This window comes from Papio anubis, chromosome 1 (assembly GCF_008728515.1).
Source record: "Papio anubis isolate 15944 chromosome 1, Panubis1.0, whole genome shotgun sequence".
NCBI lineage: Eukaryota > Metazoa > Chordata > Mammalia > Primates > Cercopithecidae > Papio > Papio anubis.
This window is the reverse complement of record NC_044976.1, coordinates 17,916,787-17,935,513: the sequence shown is the minus strand read 5'-3', so window position 1 is coordinate 17,935,513 and position 18,727 is coordinate 17,916,787. Positions and strand designations below refer to the sequence as shown.

Genomic DNA, 18,727 nt, shown 5'->3' with positions numbered 1-18,727 from the left:
TAGCAACTGTCCTCAGAGTTGCGAGGATACTTGAAGGATTTACAGAGCTGTACATGTGTGCGTGTTTACATGTGCGTATCTACACATGTGCACGATTGTCCATGTTCACATGTGTGTATGTGTGTGCATGGTACATACATGCTTTGTGAATGACAGGTAATGTCACCATTTTTTTCATTCATCATCATCAATCACTTGGGATATTCATTCAGTAAATTCAGTGAGCACCAACCTTGGGCCAGGCTGCATGGTGGGAGGCTGAGGCAGGACAATTGCTTGAACCAGGAGGTGGAGGTTGCAGTGAGCTGAGATCACACCACTGTACTCCAGCGTGGGCCACAAGAGCGAGACTCCATCTCAAAAAATATATATATAAAAAATAAGAAAAAGATAAAGAATGGACAAAGACTTTGATGTGAGATAGTCCTAGGTTAAAATCTTGCCTCTGCCGTTTGAGTGGGTTTAGACAAACAACTTCCCTGAATTCAGCGTCCCCACCTATAAAATAGGAATAATAGTCCCTCCTGTGTAGAGGTTCTGGGAAAATTAAATGATGTTATAAAGCAGAAGAACTGGCACTTAGTAGGTGCCCAATAAATGATAACAGTTACAATGTTTATTACTTGGCATACTCACATAGCACATGATTTTTTAGTACTTTTTATAAACAGCAAAGGGAAAGAATTAAAATTGCATGTGTGCAGGGGGAACGCAGCAAAATCTTATTAAACCCATCTGTTCTGTTGAGAACCTGAGGCGCATACACTTGGTTTTCAATTATTTTGTGAGACCCTGGGCCATCTCTTTATGGAGAGAAAGGAGGAGGAGGAGGAGAAGGAAGAAGAAAGGGAAGGAGGGAAAGAGAGAGAGAGTGTAGATCAAAACAACTGTAGTTCCTTGGTTAAATTAAGCATCAGCCAGGAGTTCAGATTCTTGGTCTCCAAAGGCCTTTTAGTTGCTGTGAACTTAAACATGGAGGATGAGAGGGAAGGGGATTCAGGCCAACACTACCCAACTACACAAGTTTACTCATGTGTAATTGACATTAATAAGGCTCTTTGTAAATCCACTCCCTTACCTGGGCTATTCACGAACCTTCTGGAAGCTAGCTGGGGTGATGGCACTGCCGCCTGTCACATCCCTGAGGAAGTGAAGCTCTGAGAGGGGCAAGTGACTTGCCCAGGGTCTCACAGGCAGACCCAGGATATGAGCTCAGGCCTGTCTCATCCCCTCGTGAGATGGCTGCATTCTGAGTCCTCAGGAGGGCTCCTTGTAGCCCAGAGACAAGAGGCCACCCTGTGGGCTCTGCCCCAGGTGCCGTGTGAGGAGGGGATGACAGAAGAAGGAGCAGGGAGATGCCCACAGATGGCTCGAGGCCTGGTGAGTGAGCCATGTCTGCCTTCAGCAGGTGGCAGTTGTTCAGCCTGGGGTTTGCATATCAGCATGGCCTGGAAGACCTGGGAGAGAGTGGCAGCGAGTTCCCGGTTCAGCTCAGGATATAGGGATGACTAAGGCACAGGCCTGCCCTCAGGGAACTCTCTGCTTTTCTAGAAAAGGGGAAACACAGGAGGATGTGTGGCAAACATCATAAAAGGAACAAGTACCAGGCACACAAGGGGTGAATGATTAATCGTTTCGGATGGAGGATAGGCGCAGTGGCTCGCACCTATAATTCCCGCACTTTGGGAGGCCGAGGCAGAAGGATCGCTTGAGCCCAGGAAGGAGTTCAAGACCAGCCTGAAAACATGGCAAAACCTGTCTCTACAAGAAAATACAAAAATTAGCCAGGCATGGTGGCGCAACAGATCAAGACTATGTCTCAAAAAAAAAAAAAGATACAAAAGTTAACCATGCATGGTGGCTCCTGTAGTCCCAGCTACTTGGGAGGCTGAGGTGGGAGGATGGCTTGACCCTAGGAGGCAGAGGCTGCAGTGAGCCAAGATCGTGCCACTGCACTCCAGCCTGGGCAACAGAGTGATACTATGTCTCAAAAACAAAAACAAACAAACAAACAAATACAAAAATTAGCCAGGCATGGTGGTGCACACCTGTAGTCCCAGCTACTTGGTAGGCTGAAGTGGGAGGATGGCTTGAGCCCAGGAGGCAGAGGCTGCAATGAACCAAGATTGTGCCACTGCACTCCAGCCTGAGAAACAGAGTTAAGACCCTGTCTCAAAACATACATATATATAGTAGTGGGTGGAGAGGCCCAGGGACACTCCCTAGAGGAGGGGATGTCCAAGGTGAATCTTGAAAGAATGGATATAGGAACCCATCAGAGACTGGAAGCACAGACTGAGCTGGAGAGAGGCGGCACAGCACACACAGGTCCAGCGCAGGCACTAATAGTCATGACTGAGGCTCCCTGAGCACCTGTGTGTACATGTCCCGCCTCAGTTAATGCTCCCACCAATGCTGGGAGCTAAGATACCCTGAGGAGGCTGAGGCTCGGAAAGGTCAAGCAACCTGTCCAAGGTCACACAGCTCGTAATTGACAAGGCAGGAATTGAACCTGGCTCTGTGTGGTCCGGAGCTGGGTGGAGAAGGTCTTGAATGCCAGTGAAGGCCTGTGGTTTGCTCAGCGCAGCGAGAGGGTACAGAACCTTCTAATCTGTGTTCCTGCTCTGCCCCTACGTGTGTGTAAATACATGTAATTCACATTTTAACTACAATGTTGTCGTAATTACAACAGAAATAATTTTGGAGGAATGATGTTGTCTTTGCTCATTTACACCCAGTGGTATTGGAAACATTTCCCGACCATCCTCATATCCAGTATTTGATGCACTGGATTCTTACGAATAGTTCAATAAAACAGCTTGAATGGATCTCCCTTTTCTCCCTCTAGCCATCCTTTTTTGTTTGTTTGTTTGTTTGTTTTTCGGGACAAGGTCTCACTCTGTTGCCCAGGCTGAAGTGCAGTGGCACAACCAGGGCTTACTGCAGCCTCAACTGCCTTAGGCTTAGATGATCCTCCTGCCTCAGCCTCCCAAGTAGCTGGGACTGTAGGCACACACCACCACACCTAGCTAATTTTTGTGTGTTTTGTAGAGATGGGCGCTCCCTATGTTGCCGAGGCTGGTCTCAAATGCCTGGGCCCAAGCAATCCTCCCACCTCAACCTCCCAAAGTGCTGGGATTACAGGCGTGAGCCACTGCCCCCTGCAACCATCCATTCTTAGACAGTGCTTCTTGGGCCCTCAATATTAAGATAATCATCAGGACCTGAAAGCATTGGTCTCTGGAGAGACTGAAGGAATTTTCTAGATGAGAAAGCCCAGAGGCAATGGAGAGCCATGGTCTGCTTCTGAGGGAGCACAGTGGTCAGATGGGTGTTTTAGGAAGACTCCAGTGGCTCAAGGTAGGTGAGGCCAGGAGCAGGGAGTGGGGTGAGGAGGCTGTTGCATTCATCCGTGGGGCGGGGAGGGAGGATTGCCTACTCTCAGGGCTGGACCACAAGGGACAGGTATTGGAGGGGAGAGGGGAGGAAGAATTGGGAGGACTGATACGTTGGCCATAGGGAAGAGGCACCCAAGACATTGGTTTCTACTTGAAGGACTGGGCAGATGACAGTGGGGAAGGAGTTAGGGATGGATGAGCTCCCTTCAGGACACAGCAGGAGAGTCTGTAGAGGATCCCTCAGCTCAGGGACTCAGTCCTCCTGGGGGTCTTCAGAGTGGTACCCACTCACAAACCCACGTGCTCAGAGACCACAGAGGGTCAGAACTTGGAGGAACCCAGAGAGCACCACCACACCCTGTGTCCCGGACAGGTGGAGGACTTGCCTGTGGTCACACAGCAGGGCACATAGACAGGGCCGCCAGGACTCCAGCCCCGGCCTCCTATCTCTCAGCCGTTCTTACCCCCCTGCAGTGAGGGGGGGCCTTCTTTAAGATGAACAAGTGTGCAAAAATAACGCCATGCAAACCAGAGTCAGAATTAGTCCACATAGAAGACAGCAGGATGGGCTGAGTTGGATCCGAGTCTGGGGTGCAGAGGGGAGAACAGAAGCTTGCCTGTGCACAGACTTGCTTGGTGGCGAGGCCCAAGGGCATGGCTCTGTGATGGCCCAGCTGCATCCCAAGACAGTTCAGGGGTTTGCGAGGGAAGGCTGCCTCAGGGGTCCCTCAGACCATGTCCTCTGTAGACAGTACTCATTGCACCTGAAGCAATGGGCAGCAGAGGGTCCAAGGTCATTTCTTCTGGATAGTGTAGGGGCAGTGTTTGGCTGGGGCCAGGTTCACAGAGTGGGGTCACAGCACCCCTGAAAGTAGAGGAATGTTCCCGGCGCTGTGACTGCCTGGACAACCACCCTCGCCTCCTCTGCTGCCTGAGGGCAGGGAGAAAGAAGCTGCAGCCTGGGCTGAGCCTGTCCCGGGAAGGCCAAGCTGGTCCCTCCAGCTCACCTAGACCCCAGAGCTCCTCCCCTCCTCACAGGCAGACCTTCTCTGCCTTTCTTTTTCCAGGGAGCCCTGACAAGCCACCTTTCCCGAGCTAGGAGTAGCTCTCCTGAGCCACATGCTGACTTTTTGAGAACTTTATCCAGATTCCTCATTCATTCAGCAGATATTCCTCCATTGCATGCCGGACACTGTTCTTAGCTCTGGAGACCCAGCTGGGAACAAAGCAACAGCCTTCATAGAGCTACCTGGTGCTTGTGCATAGCCCTGCGCACCATGCCTGGCACCCAGGCCAGGCTCCAAAAGCATCAGCTGTGGCTGCTTCCTCTTCCGTCTCCACTGTGCAATCAGGGACCCTGTTTTCCCGCAGAAGCTCCAGTCCCACTCTGCTTCCCAGGAGGCAGCCTGGCCCGTCCTGTCCTCGGGCTGTCCAAGGCTGGTGCTAACGTTCACATGCTTCTCTGCCCTCCCGCAGAGGAGACTGGCTGCTGAGTTTCGTGTACCGCACGTCCTCGGTGCAGCTCCGTGTCGCCGGCCTACAGCCCGTGCTGCTGCAGGACAGGAGGGTGGAGAATGTGGACTTGACCTCTGTGGTGAGTGTTGGCCTGTCCCTCCTGGGGCTTTGCATTTGCTTAGTTGCTCCAGCCCAGCCACCCCTGTCCCCTGAAGACAGTGGCCCCAACCTGTTCCATGCTACAGGAGATAGAGCATAAGAATTTATTTGGAGCCAGGTGCAGTGGCTCATGCCTGTAATCCCGGCACTTTGGGAAGCCCAGGAGGGCAGATCCCTTGAGCCCAGGAATTCGAGACCAGCCTGGGCAACATATCAAAACCCCATTTCTATAAAAATTTTTTAAATTAGCTGGGCATGGTGGTGTGTGCCTATAGTCCCAGCTTCTCGGGAGGCTGAGGTGGGAGGATCACTTGAGCCTAGGAGATCCAGGCTGCAGGGAGCCATGATCGTGCCATTGTATTGCAACCTGGGCGTCAGAGCACAACCCTGTCTCTAAAAAGCAAAAACACACACAGATATACAACTAGCAATTAACAGGACCAGGATTGGATTTGAATCTCCAGAGCCCTCACTCTTGCTCCTGTATTACTGCTGTTCCCCACTCCTGAGTACCCCCCGCCCACCCAGGGCTCCCCAACAGCCCCATCTCAGCTCACTAGTCAGGACTGTATGTTTCTGTGAGAAGCAGCTGGAGCAAGCAGAGGACACAGGTAGAGGGCTTTAGGCTAGACCAAAAGCAGAAGCAGCTGCCTGCCAGGCTGTGGAAGGATGGGATGCAGAGCAGGACATCTGGGGAATGTCTTTAAAATGCAGAGCCCAGGGCTCCACTGCCCAAAACTTCTACATCACCTCTAGGGGCAGAGCCATGAGTCCACATTTTAAACCTACTCCCTGAGAGTTCCCATGCAGCTAAAACTAGGCTGGGGTGCAGGGGCAGATCGTCAGAAAGAATTCTTACAGGGAATGGGGTGAGAGGGCACCTGCTGGGCAGCCACGCAAGCCCAACTTGAATTTCTTTTCTTTTTTTAATCTTTCTTTTTTTTTTTTTTTTGAGCTGAGGTCTCACTCTGTTGCCCAGGCAGGAGTGCAGTGGCTTGATCTCAGCTCACTGCAACCTCCGCCTTCTGGGCTCAAGCAATCCTCCCACCTGAACCTCTCTAGTAGCTGGGAATACGGGCATGCATCACCACACCTGGCTAATTTTTGTATTGTCAGTAGAGACAGGGTTTCACCATGTTGGCCAAGCTAGTCTTGAACTCCTGACCACAGGTGATCCATCCGCCTCAGCCTCTCAAAGTACTGGGATAATAAGTGTGAATCACTGCACCTGGCCTCTTTTCTTTTCCTTTTTTTTTTTTTTTTTTTTCTTTTGGGACGGAGCCTTACTCTGTCACCGAGGCTGGAGTGCAATGGCACGATTTTGGCTCACTGCAACCTCTGCCTTCTGGGTTCAAGTGATTCTCCTGCCTCAGCCTCCCTAGTAGCTTGGATTACAGGTGCCCACCAGTACACCTGGCTAAGTTTTGTATTTTTAGTAGAAATGGGGTTTCACCATGTTAGTCAGGCTGGTCTTGAACTCCTGACCTCAGGTGATCTGCCTGCATCAACTTCCCAAAGTGCTGAGATGACAGGCGTGAGTCACCACATCCAGCCGTTTTTTTTTGTTTGTTTGTTTGTTTGTTTTTTGAGATGGGGTCTTGCTCTGTTGCCCTGGCTGGAGTGCAGTGGTGCAATCACAGCTCACTGCAACCTCTGCCTCCCAGGCTCGGGTGATCCTCCTGCCCCAGCCTCCTGAGTAGCTGGGACCACAGGTGTACACCACCACATCTAGCTAATTTTTTGTATCTTTGGTAGAAACGAGATTTCACCATGTTGTCCCGGCTGGTTTTGAACTCCTGAGCTCAAGCAATCGACCTACCTTGGCCTCCCAGAGTGCTGGGATTACAGGCGTGAGCCACTGCGCCCAAACAGCTTGAGTTCTTTTAGACTTGAAAGAACCTCGTTCACCTGCCACATGCTATCCTAGGGAGTTAATAGCTTCCCGTGTGGACACTCACGCTATGCCCAGCTCTGCCCTAAGCCTTTTATTTATTTATTTATATTTTTGAGATGGAGTTTCACTCTTGTCTCCCAGGCTGGAGTGCAATGGCGTGATGTTGGCTCACTGCAGCCTCTGCCTCTCAGGTTTAAGCGATTCTCCTGCCTCAGCCTGTCTAATAGCTGGGATTACAGGTGCCCCCCCCCCCCCCACGCCCAGCTAATTTTTTTTTTTTGTTTGGTTGGTTTTTTTTTTGGTATTTTTAATAGAGATGAGGTTTCGTCATGTTAGTCAGGCTGTTCTCAAACTCCTGACCTCAGGTGATCTGCCCACCTTGGCCTCCCAAAGTGCTGGGGTTACAGGCATGAGCCACCGCACCCAGCCTGCCCTAAGCCTTTTACAGACATTACTGTCCCCATTGTGCAGACAAGGTCACTGAGGCTTACAGACATTCCAGGGTCACACCACTGAAACATAGCAAAGCAGGACTCAAACCCAGGTCTGAAGCCAGTAGTTGTAGCCCTAGCCCAGGTAGATATGAGAAATAGTGGGAGACGTGCCCCACAGGGGGAAGGGCAAAGAGGGGTTGGCAGTGGGCAGGAATAAGCTGTAACTACAAGCACAAGCCAACTTCAGCCAGTAAAAACCTTTGCAATGTCAGGGGACCCTGAGAACAAAATCTCTGGTTTCTAGTTATTATGTTGTTGGCTGCCATTTATCAAGTGCCAAGTCCTTCCCAAGTGTAACCCAGTGTATTAGTCCTTTTCACAGTGCTGATAAAGACATACCCAAGATTGGGTAATTTATAAAGAAAAAGAGGTTTAATGGACTCAGTTTCACATGGCTGGGGAGGCCTCACAATCATGACAGAAGGCAAAAGGCACGTCTTCCATGGTGGCAGGCAAGAGAGAATGAGAACCAAGTGAAAGGGGTTTCCCCTTATAAAACCATCAGCTCTCAGGAGACGTATTCACTACCCCGAGAACAGTATGGGAGAAACCACCCCCAAGATTCAATTATCTCCCACTGGGTCCTCCCACAACACATGGGATTTATGGGAGTACAATTCAAGATGAGATTGGAGTGGGGACACAGCTAAACCATATCACCCAGTTTCCACTAATGGTCGTTTGAGCAGCTCCTTCCTGCAGACAGACTAGACTTCTTTCTGGGCATCTAAAAATTCCCTGGCTTGAGGGGTACTCTGGCTTCCCCATTCAGCATCAGCAGCTGCCTGTTCTGACCACTCTACCACTGTGTCTCAATGGCCAATGAAGCTAGGCCCCAGACCCATCCCTGCCACCACAGTGTGGCTCACACTGGGCTGCATGTATTTTGAGACTTGACTGAGCCTTTGATAACATGGGGGAATCCTTGCGCAAAAAAACAAAATCCGAGCTTCACCAGGTGCTGCTGTCCATGAAGTCTGTCGGCCATGTCCCTGCCCAGAGGTCACCTGGGCCTCTCACCTGGCCTGACACCAGGTCACTGGGGCCAATTCATTCTCACTTGTGTCTTCACCCCTAAACTCCCAGGGCCCTGAGACACAATTCCTAACCCACCAGAGGATCACAAATGAAGCCACCCTGTACCTTCCTAACTGGGAGCTTTAGGGACTGGGGTAGAATAAGAGGCATTTCTAGACTCATCCATTTATGAAACTGGTTGCTCCTGGTTAAAGAGTCTTCACAGGGGCCAGGTGTGGTGGCTCACGCCTGTAATCCCAGCACTTTGGGAGGCCGAGGCAGACAGATCACCAGGTCAGGAGATCAAGACCATCCTGGCTAACATGGTAAAACCCCATCTCTACTAAAAATACAAAAAATTAGCCAGGCGTGGTGGCGGGCGCCTGTAGTCCCAGCTACTCGGGAGGCTGAGGCAGGAGAATGGCATGAACCCAGGAGGCAGAGCTTGCAGTGAGCCGAGATGACACCGCTGCACTCCAGCCTGGGTGACAGAGTGAGACTCTGTTTCAAAAAAAAAAAAAAAGAGTCTTCACAGATAGACTTGGCTCACATTCTGTAAACCTCACAACTCCCTAGAGGAGGTATTAAGCATCCCCAGATCACAGATTGGGAGACTGAGACCTGGGAGCATGGAGTCATAGCCAGAGTTGTAGGTCTGGGTTCTGAATCCAGGTTGGAAACTGTGCTGCCCACTTCCCTGTGGGAATGAGGTAAGCTGAGTCACAAGGCCAGCAAACCACAGTGACAAGAATTTTCTCTCGGCCCCTTTGCCACACTTGTAGCAGGAGCACCCCGTATACTCAGTCTGCCACACTCAGCCCCTTGCGGGAGGAAGCACATGAACGAGCAAGTATAGGGTCTGGCTGACCACTCCAAACACGACACAGGAGCAAGCTCCATGCAGGGCCTGTGGCCAGACCAGGCGTGTTGCCTCGAGTGGAACATGGCAGCACCCAGGCAGGGGTACCCGTGACTGCGAAGCCCCAGAGGGGGCGTTAGTGTGCTAATTAGCTGTTTTAGTTCCGCCATCGACAGCCCAATGGACGGTGGCGTGTTCACAGCTCAGCTGGCCCCTGGCCGCATTGCGTGGGGCAGCTGCCCTCCACTGGTGAGGGCAAAAGGCCAGTGTGACGGCCTTTCTGGGTACCCGCGCTTGGTGGATCCCGAGCTCTTGTCCAGCATCCAAGAAGAATGAGGATACGCTGACAATTGAAGAGTGAGCAAGATGGGGAGTTTTATTGAATGATGAAACAGCTTTCCACAGACAGGGGATGTGGGGGTGGTTCCCCTACCCAAAGGCAGGAAAGCCCCCACAGTGTGGCTGAATCCAGGGCTTTTATGTGCTCAGAATAGGGGAAGGGTGGGCAAACAGGAACAAAAGTTCTCACTCTGGGTCATGGGTTTCATCTGGGACCAGCAGTCCAGTCTTTCAGCCTTCAGGCGGTTTTTTTGGTTTGAAAGTAGGGTTTCACCGGGGACCCGCCCTTATCTGCCTCGGCATTTGGCTGCCTCCTGTCACTATCAACAGGACTCAGAGATGATGCGTCCTGACCCGTGTCCAGGGCTCTCTGTCCTATTCAAGGTGCCTGCACCCTGAATGGGGTGAAGGGGAGCAGGGACTTTGTGCCTCAGCACCCCAGGAGTCTCCCTTTGCTAGAGGAATCAGAGATAAAAAGCACCTGCTGAAGAAAGTAGCTTTTAATACTGCAAAGCCCTCACAAGATCTGATTTCTCCTGGGAATGGGATATGGTAGGAAGAGCACAGCCTTTGGCACCAGAGAGGCATGGCTCTGCCACTGGTTTACTGGCTGTGTGACCTTGGGCCAGTTACTTAACCTCTCTGTGTCTCAGTGTCCTCATCTAGGAAATGGTGGAAATGCCTAACTTCCAGGGCAGCGCATGTAAGATGCTTAGCGAATAGTAGGCCCTCCTTTAATCCTAGTCCCTCCTGGCCTGCCCCTCCCACCACCCCCGGTTTGTTTGCCTCTGGGACCAGCAGCTTTGGAGACTCCACTCCTTCCTCAGACTGTCTTCGTGGCAGCTTCCCAGTTCCTGCCTAATAATAGCTCTTTATCACATTAGGAACACATCACGAAAAACAGTGCTTTCCTCTTCTGGGTAATTAGAGGTAATTAGCACTGCCTTTGTGCTGGCCTCCTGTTTTCCTTGAAAACCAAGGGAGGTTTCATTACTGCTGTCGGGGAAATTGCTGGCCGCCCTCTGCTCCCAACAGAGACCCACAGGACCTGTCTTCTCCCTGCTGGACCAACCACACAGCAGGGCCCTTTGTGATCACCCACTGGGCTGGCCTTGTTGCAGGCAGGGCGCATCTCTGGGGCTGCCCTCCTGCCCCTCAGTCAGTCCTCACAGGGACTGCGTTACAGTGGGTGGGGGATTTGCCACCCCAGGGACCAACTCCTGAGGCTTCTGGGGTGCAGAGAGCTGGCCCACGACAAGACTCTTCATGTCGCAGAGGAAATGCTGGGTGGCCTAGAACTTAGCAAAGGCTTGGCACAAAGTAGATACTCGATAATAACCACAGTAGCCAACAGCTCACATGTTTTATGGGGATAAGTCATCTGATCCTCATAGAGGTTTGCATAGTGGTAGTAACCCATTGTACAGATGTGAAAACAGAGGCTGAAGGCGGTGCCACGGCATGTGAATGGTAGAGCCGGAGAACCTGGGCTCTTAACCACTGCCTTGGTACTGCCCTCTTTCACACATCTCTGTAGCTTCTGGTAGTGACCTCTAACCCTGCACCAATAAGCCTGTTACATGTATTATCTTATCAGAACCACACAGCCAGCCCACGTGGTATAAGTCCCTTTATTAGCCTCATTTTATACATGAGGAAATTGAGGTCCAAGAAGTGAAAGAACGTGGGCTTGGAAGGAGTCACTGAGGGAGGCAGAGGTGGGTGATGGCAGCCTCTGTTTGGGTAAGTTGGGGTGTCTTTTGAGGTAGGAAACAGGAAGGGCTGGGCCCCATTTGTACCTGCGGGGATCTGGTCACCCCCGAGCCCCCACGATGCACGGGGCTGGCTGTGGGGCACAGAGGTGAGGGAGAGGTGGTCTCTGCTTCCCTGCGCTCAGTTTATCAGGGAATGCAACCTCATGAAAATGTGATGATGACGGGTGATGAGTGCCGTCACAGGGTGTTCACAGAGGCCCCTGCCAGCACGGGAAGCCACGGAAGGCTTCTGCACGCCAGTCACATTCAGCGTGTATCCAGGTGGCTGGCAGATTCAATCAAGAGAGCCTGGGAGATGGTCAGGGGCTGAATCTTCACACAGTACCGGCCACGCCAGAACTTTCTGGTGCTGAGAAGAGACTCTTTCCCGACCCGCCTCACCCCTCTTCTCTCATCTCTCCAGCTAACTGTAAAACCAGAGCTCTGCCCAGCAACTGCTCCCCTGGGTCTTTGCAGAGGGGTGGCTCAGGGACTAGGGTTGCCTGAGACCTGGATCAACTTGTAGTCAAGGAGGGCCAGAGCTGTGTGTTCTAGGGCAGCACTCAGTGGAATTTCCATCTGGTATCAGCTGCAGCCAGTGGGTACGAACACCTCCCTTCCTGGCCTGTTTCTACCCAGCACTGGCACCAGCGCTCTACAACATTACAAAGGTATAGGGAGGCAGTTCTTGTTTGTCCTTAGGAGGCAGTTATCACTTGTCCCTGTGGGTGTGAAGTTGCTGCTGGCTGGAATTCAGACGTGATGGCTGGAGCTTGAGCAGCCATCTTGGGCTCCCAAATGGATCAGCCCAGCTAACTCCCTACTCTCCATCTCCCACTTCTAGGAAACTAAGGTAAGGGAACTCATATTTACAGAGTACCTCCTGGGGTACCAGGCACTGTGCTTCATGGTTTGTAATATTTCTTCCAGCAGCTCCTTTAGGTAGGTATCACGAACTCAAATTGCATAATGTCTCTTTAAAAGTGTTTGGGACAGGGCATGGTGGCTCATGCCTATAGTCCCAGCAATTTAGGAGGCTGAAGCAGGAGGATGGATCTCTTGAGCCCAGGAGTTTGAGACCAGCCTGGACAACCTAAGAAGTCCCCATCTCTACATTTAAAATTTAAAAAGCCAGGTGTGGTGGCTCACACCTGTAATCCCAGCACTTTGGGAGGCCAAGGAGGGCAGATCACCTGAGGTTGGGAGTCTGAGACCAGCCTGGCCAACATGGTGAAATGCCGTCTTTACTAAAACTACAAAAATTAGCCGGGCATGGTGGTGCACATCTGTAATCCCAGCTATTTGGGAGGCTGAGGCACGCAAATAGCTTGAACCTGGTAGCCAGAGGTTGCAGTGAGCCAAGATCATGGCACTGCACTCCAGCCTGGGCAACACAGCAAGACTCCGTCTCAAAAAAAAAAAAAAAAAAGAAAAGAAAAGAAAATTTTTTAAAGGAAAACTGTTTTGGATCATATAGGAACATAATATCAAAAGCTAGCATTCTCTGAGTTCCCATGAAGTGCTAGGCCCTTCAACTCCTTACAGCAATCATTCAAGGTCATGACTCTCATTTTACAGATGAGGAAGCTGTGGTTCAGGAAATTGTGAGGACTGGCCCAGTTACTAGTAAGAGACAGAGCCAAGGCTGGCACCCCAGCTTCTCAGAGAGTCCAAACTTAGGTTCCTTCTCAGGCCCTGCAGCCACTAAATATGCGTCCTGCTGCAGAGGGGCACTGGGTCTGTCTTGACAGCCACCCTGAACCCAGGGCCCTAAAAGCCACTTAGAGGTGTGGATACATGTGTGTGTATTTTCCCTGGAATCTGTTTAAAAGCATTCGTGAGGAAAAGAACGAGAGGTAGGCAGATTCTAGTGGTGAGAAAATAACAAAACTGTACAGGGAATTGTCTTTTCGTGTTTTTGAAAAATCATTTGAATCACGCAGTGTGATTTGTGATTGAAACGGAAATGCAGACGTTACCAGCAGTGCCTTTGTGCTGTTTTCTGAGATTCTCAGTAACAGCCTCCCTGGTGTTTTTCCTGTCCTTGTTTTTTAAAAGAAAGCCTTCCCCTTCAGCCTTAAAGGAAAGTCCGGTCTCGTACGCATCTTTGGCACTAAAGCAGGTCCCCTCGACTGACCGGGGAGAACGCAAGGCTCCATCTCAAGGGGCAGATCCAGGCTAAGCAGCTTCTGCAGGCAGCATCTCAGGCTCAGCACCAGACTTTGCTGTCCATGCGCTGTGTGTCATTAAACCACCACCCCTCTCTGGGCTTTGCTGTCCTTCTCTGTAAAGTGAGGATGATTTTTAACCTTCCTTCCTTCCCCAGCTGATTTTCTCTGAAGAGAACAGGCTTTAGAAACAGGCCTGGATGGCCAGGCGCGGTGGCTCACGCCTGTATTCCCAGCACTTTGGGAGGCCAAGGTGGGCGGATCATGAGATCAGGAGATCAAGACCATCCTGACTAACACAGTGAAACCCTGTCTCTACTAAAAGTACAAAAGAATTAGCTGGGCATGGCGGCGGGCACCTGTAGTCCCAGCTACTCGGGAGGCTGAGACAGGAGAATGGCATGAACCTAGGAGGCAGAGCTTGCAGTGAGCTGAGATCGCGCCACTGCACTCCAGCCTGGGGGCCAGAGCGAGACTTCATCTCAAAAAAAAAAAAAAAAAAGACAAGAAAAGAAAAAGGAAATAAAAGAAGGAAAGAGGCCTGGATTCAAATCCCAGACCTGCCACATTCTAGCTGTGTGACCTTGGGTAAGTCACTTTACCTCCCTGTGGCTCAATTTCATCTACAATGAGCCGCCGACACCTAGCAAAGGAGTATATCCAGTAAGCTTATTTGCTGCGATGTATTAAGGACCTACTATGTGTCAGGCATTGTCCATTATTACAGCTAGGCATCAGGCATTTCAGTCACACCCCTACTTGACACTCACCAACACATCCCAACACAAAAATGGGATGGACATATGACTCTGACGAAGCGGGTGGCCATTTCTGAGTTCTTGGCCTTTGTCTTAGTTAAGATGCTGGCCCATATAACAGAGGCCCTGCTAATGTTTTGTGGGTTTTGTTTGTTTGTTTCTGGAGACAGGGTCTTGCTCTCTTGTCCAAACTGGAGTGTAGTGGCACAGTCAGGGCTCACTGCAACCTCAACCTCCCAGGCTCAAGCGATCCTCCCACCCCAGCCTACCTAGTCACTGGAATTACAGGCACACACCACCACGCCCAGCTAATTTTTGTATTTTTCTGTAGAGACAGGGTTTCCCCATCTTGCCCAGGCTGGTCTCAAACTCCTGGGCTCAGGTGATTCTCCCACCTTGGCCTCACAAAGTGGGGATTATAGGGGTGAGCCACCGTGCCTGGCCTAATTGTCTTAAATACACAAGGGTTGATTCCGTCACATAAAAGAAATCAGAATAGGCCAGTTAGGGCTGATGTGCCACTCCACAGTCTTCAGGGACCAGATTTCCCTCATGCTGCTTGTTCTGCCTTCCTTTGTGGGCTGACTCATGGCCCAGGATGGCTGCTCAAGCTCTGGCCACCTCGTCTGAATTCCAGCCAGCAGGAAAGAGGACATGAGGGAAGAAGAGCACTCCTCCTCTTAAAGAGAATTCCAAGGAACACCACATCACACTACTGCTTCAACTCATGGGCCAAAACTAGTCACAGTGCTATTCTTAGCTTCAAGGAAGCCTGGGGAGTGTGCCCAGCTGTAAATTTGAGTCCTTGTGACTAAAGAAACGGGAGAGTGAGTTGTAGCCAGCACCTTGCAGTGTATTCTGTAGCTTTCTTTCCAATTTGGGGACTTTTCCAGGGAAAATCCTCACAGCCAACCTCTGGTGAAACTATCCTGTGTTCCCCTTTTTACAGCGGAGGAAATTGAGAGCCAGAGGGGTACAGGGGCCTGACCAAGCTATCACAGCTAGTGAGCAGCAGAGCCCTTCTGGGGTAGCCTAGAGCTGCAGGCATCGGCTGGGCACAGTGGCTCAGGCCTGTAATCCCAGCACTTTGGGAGGCTGAGGCAGCAGGATTTCTTGAGGCCAAGAGTTCAAGACCTGGGCAACATAGGAGACCCCATCTCTACAAAACATTTACAAATTAGCCAGGCATGGTAGCATGCATGTGTAATCCCAGCTACTCAGGAGGCTGAGGTGGGAGGATCACTAGAGCCCAGGAGGTCAAGGCTGCAGGGAGCTATGGTTGTACCACTGCACTCCAGCCTGGAGGACAGAACCCATCTCTCTCTCTCTCTCTCTCTCTCTCTTCATTTTTCTTTTTTCTCATGCTATTTTGACAAAAAGCCCATCCCTAAAAAAAAAAAAAAAAAAAAAAAAAAAAAAAAAAAAAACTGCCGGGCACAGTGACTCAGGCCTGTAATCCCAACACTAAAGGAGGCTAAGGCCGGTGGATCACTTGAGGCCAGGAGTTCGAGACCAGCCTGGCCAACATGGCAAAACCCCTTCTCTACTAAAGATACAAAAAATTACTGGCATGGTGGCACACGCCTATAATCCCAGCTACTCAGGAGGCTGAGGCAGGAAGATCGCTTGAACCCAGGAGGTGGAGGTTGCAGTGAGCCAAGATTGCGCCACGGTACTCCAGCCTGGGCAACAGAGCAAGACCCTGTCTCAAAAAAAAAAAAAAAAAAAAAAAAAAAGCTTCAAGCAAAGAATGAGAGCTTCTACACCACCTTTCTGTTTATCAGGAGATTCCTTCCTGCCCCCAAAGGATCCAGATTTTTTAGAGAAACATCCTTCATCTTTATTTAATAAATTCTAAAACAGCTGTGAACATAGAGCCTTCCCACCCACTCTGGATTTGAGAGCCACTGAGGAATGGAGTCATGAGTTTGGTGACTGGTTGGCTGTGGATGCTCAGGGCAATGCTGAGGCCCAGAAGTTTGGCTGGAGGTCCCTGGGGAGGGCTGGGCTCCACACACCCACCGTGATGCTCACTCACTGTCTCCTGCAGGTCAGCGGCCACCTGGACTATGCCAAGCAGATGGACGCCATCCTGAAGGCTGTGGGCATCCGTACCAAGCCAGGCTGGGATGAGAAGGGGCTCTTGCTGGCCCCAGGCTGCCTGCCCCCCGAGGAGCCTCGCCAGGCAGCAGCTGCCGCCTCATCAGGAGATATCCCCCACCACGCTGGGCAAACCCAGGGTCCCACATCCGGAGACACCTCCAAATTGGCCATGTCCACAGACCCCAGCCAAGCCCAGGTGCAGGCAGGGCTGGACCAATCTGAAGGGGCCTCCCTTCCTGCTGCTGCCAGCCCTGAAAGCACCCCCATCTGCAGCCATGGCACGGACCCCAACCCACTGGGCTGCCCCGATTGTGCCTGCAAGACCCAGGGCCCCAGCCCGGGGCTGGACTGACCACAGCAGGGGACCTGAGCCGTCCTTCCCAATCTCTGTATGCAGCTCTCTCTCATACCCTCGAGTTCCTCCCAGGAGCTCTGGGGGTGCGGAATTTCCACTGGTCTCTTTCCTAAACTGAAGGAATTAGGACTGAAAGGGAAAGGAAATGGAAGGAAGGAGAATTTGGAAGAGAGAACACGCCCACCCTGGGGAAGCTGCCTATCCCCAGGGAAACCCCACCAGGAAGCAGCCGTCCCCTCATCAGAGACCTGCAGAGTCAACCAAGCACGGCTTAGAGCCCCAGAACTGGAAGCCAGCTGTGGGCTTTCTGTGCTTCCTCTCATAGCTTTGGAGTCTGGCTGCCCATCAGGAGGTCCCGGGGGCTCTCTGGGACCTGAGGCTCCCACACCATCTCTCCCCTGGCCTCAGTAAAACCAGGTGTATGCCTGCTCTTCCATCCACACTCCAGCCTACCAGCTGACAGCCACCATCAACTGGCAGTAACCGAGCAGGCGCAGGTACAAAGAGGGCAGCTCACTCCTGCTCTTAGGAGATCCAATCAGATCTGCCCTGTACAGCCATGCAGGCTGTGCACTGCACAACTCCAGGGACATTAGTCACACAGATGCAATGTGAGTGTGCTCCCCCATCACGCAACATCTGGACATAACTAACAGAGCATGGTGAATACGTGCTGAATTGCTTTCAGTAAGGCTGTGAACTAGGCCTGGGGACAAGAATGAATTTTACATGGAAAGAATTTCCTGTAGCAGGAACAGAGGGGATAACAACAGCAATAAATAACAATAAGAAGCTACCACTTCTTGAGCATGTACCACATACCAAGTGGTTGCCTGGGATGTGTCAGTTGCCCTTCACAGCAATCCTATGAGGTAGGGACTATTATTATCTTCATTTTATATTTGGGGAAACTGAGGCTCAGAGAGATCAGGTAACCTGCTGAAGGCCGAACAGGTGGTTAGTGATGGAGCCAAGTTCCAGGCCCCTGTATGTCAGACTCCAGTGCCCAAGCCCCAAGCCACTGGGTCTGCATCCGTGAGAGCCTTCCTCTTTGTTCCTCCCACAGTACCTGAATGACAGGGCCAGAGATAATGCACCCCCGTTGTGCAGATGGGGAAATCAAGGCCCAGGCAGAGGAAGAATTGACAAGCTCTGGGGGAGGTGGGAGGAGGGCAGCAGAAATTAGAGTGGTAGAACATAGGAGCCAGATCACCGCTCAGATGCATGTGTATTCATTTGTATTCATTTGTTCATTCAACACACATTTATGGCTCATGCCTGTAATCTCAGCACTTTGGGAGGCCAAAGTAGGAGGATTGCTTGAGGCCAGGAGTTGGAGATCAGTCTGGGCAACATAGCGAGACCTGGTATTGACAAAAAATTAAAATAAAAAAATTAGCCACTGCCAACTACTCAGAAGGCTGAGGCGGGAGGATTGCCTGAGCCCAGGAGTTCGAGGCTGCAGCGAGCTATGATTGTGCCACAGCCTGGGTGAAAGAGTGAGACTCCGACTCTTTTTTTTTTTTGAGATGGAGTCTTGTCACCAGGCTAGAGTGCAATGGCATGATCTTGGCTCACTGCAACCTCCACCTGCCGAGTTCAAGGGTTTCTCCTGCCTCAGCCTCCTGAGTAGCTGGGATTAAGGCACCTGCCACCACACCCGGCTAATTTTTTGTATTTTTAGTACAGATGGGAGCCTCAGTTTTCTTTTTTTTTTTGAGACGGAGTCTCGCTCTGTTGCCCAGGCTGGAGTGCAGTGGCCGGATCTCAGCTCACTGCAAGCTCCGCCTCCCAGGTTTACGCCATTCTCCTGCCTCAGCCTCCTGAGTAGCTGGGACCACAGGCGCCCGCCACCTCGCCCGTCTAGTTTTTTGTGTTTTTTTTGGTATTTTTTTAGTAGAGACGGGGTTTCACCGTGTTAGCCAGGATGGTCTCGATCTCCTGACCTCGTGATCCGCCCGTCTCGGCCTCCCA

The 18,727-nt window shown here is 51.4% G+C and overlaps 1 protein-coding gene across 6 annotated transcripts in view; it reads left to right on the top strand.

The window, feature by feature from the left end:
- The window catches only part of TMCO4 (transmembrane and coiled-coil domains 4), a 122,440-nt gene extending 104,891 nt beyond the window's left edge, over positions 1–17,549 (top strand). For 5 of the 6 annotated variants that reach the window (XM_021936757.2, XM_031664922.1, XM_031664932.1 and 2 more), the window contains exons 14-15: positions 4,875–4,992; positions 16,346–17,549. In XM_021936757.2, coding sequence (XP_021792449.2) covers positions 4,875–4,992; positions 16,346–16,750 — 523 coding nt within the window. In that variant the 3' untranslated portion in view covers positions 16,751–17,549. The remainder of the gene's footprint in view (positions 1–4,874; positions 4,993–16,345) is intronic. The other variant, XM_021936768.2, reaches the window with a different exon arrangement.
- The last annotated feature ends 1,178 nt before the right edge of the window (positions 17,550–18,727 follow it).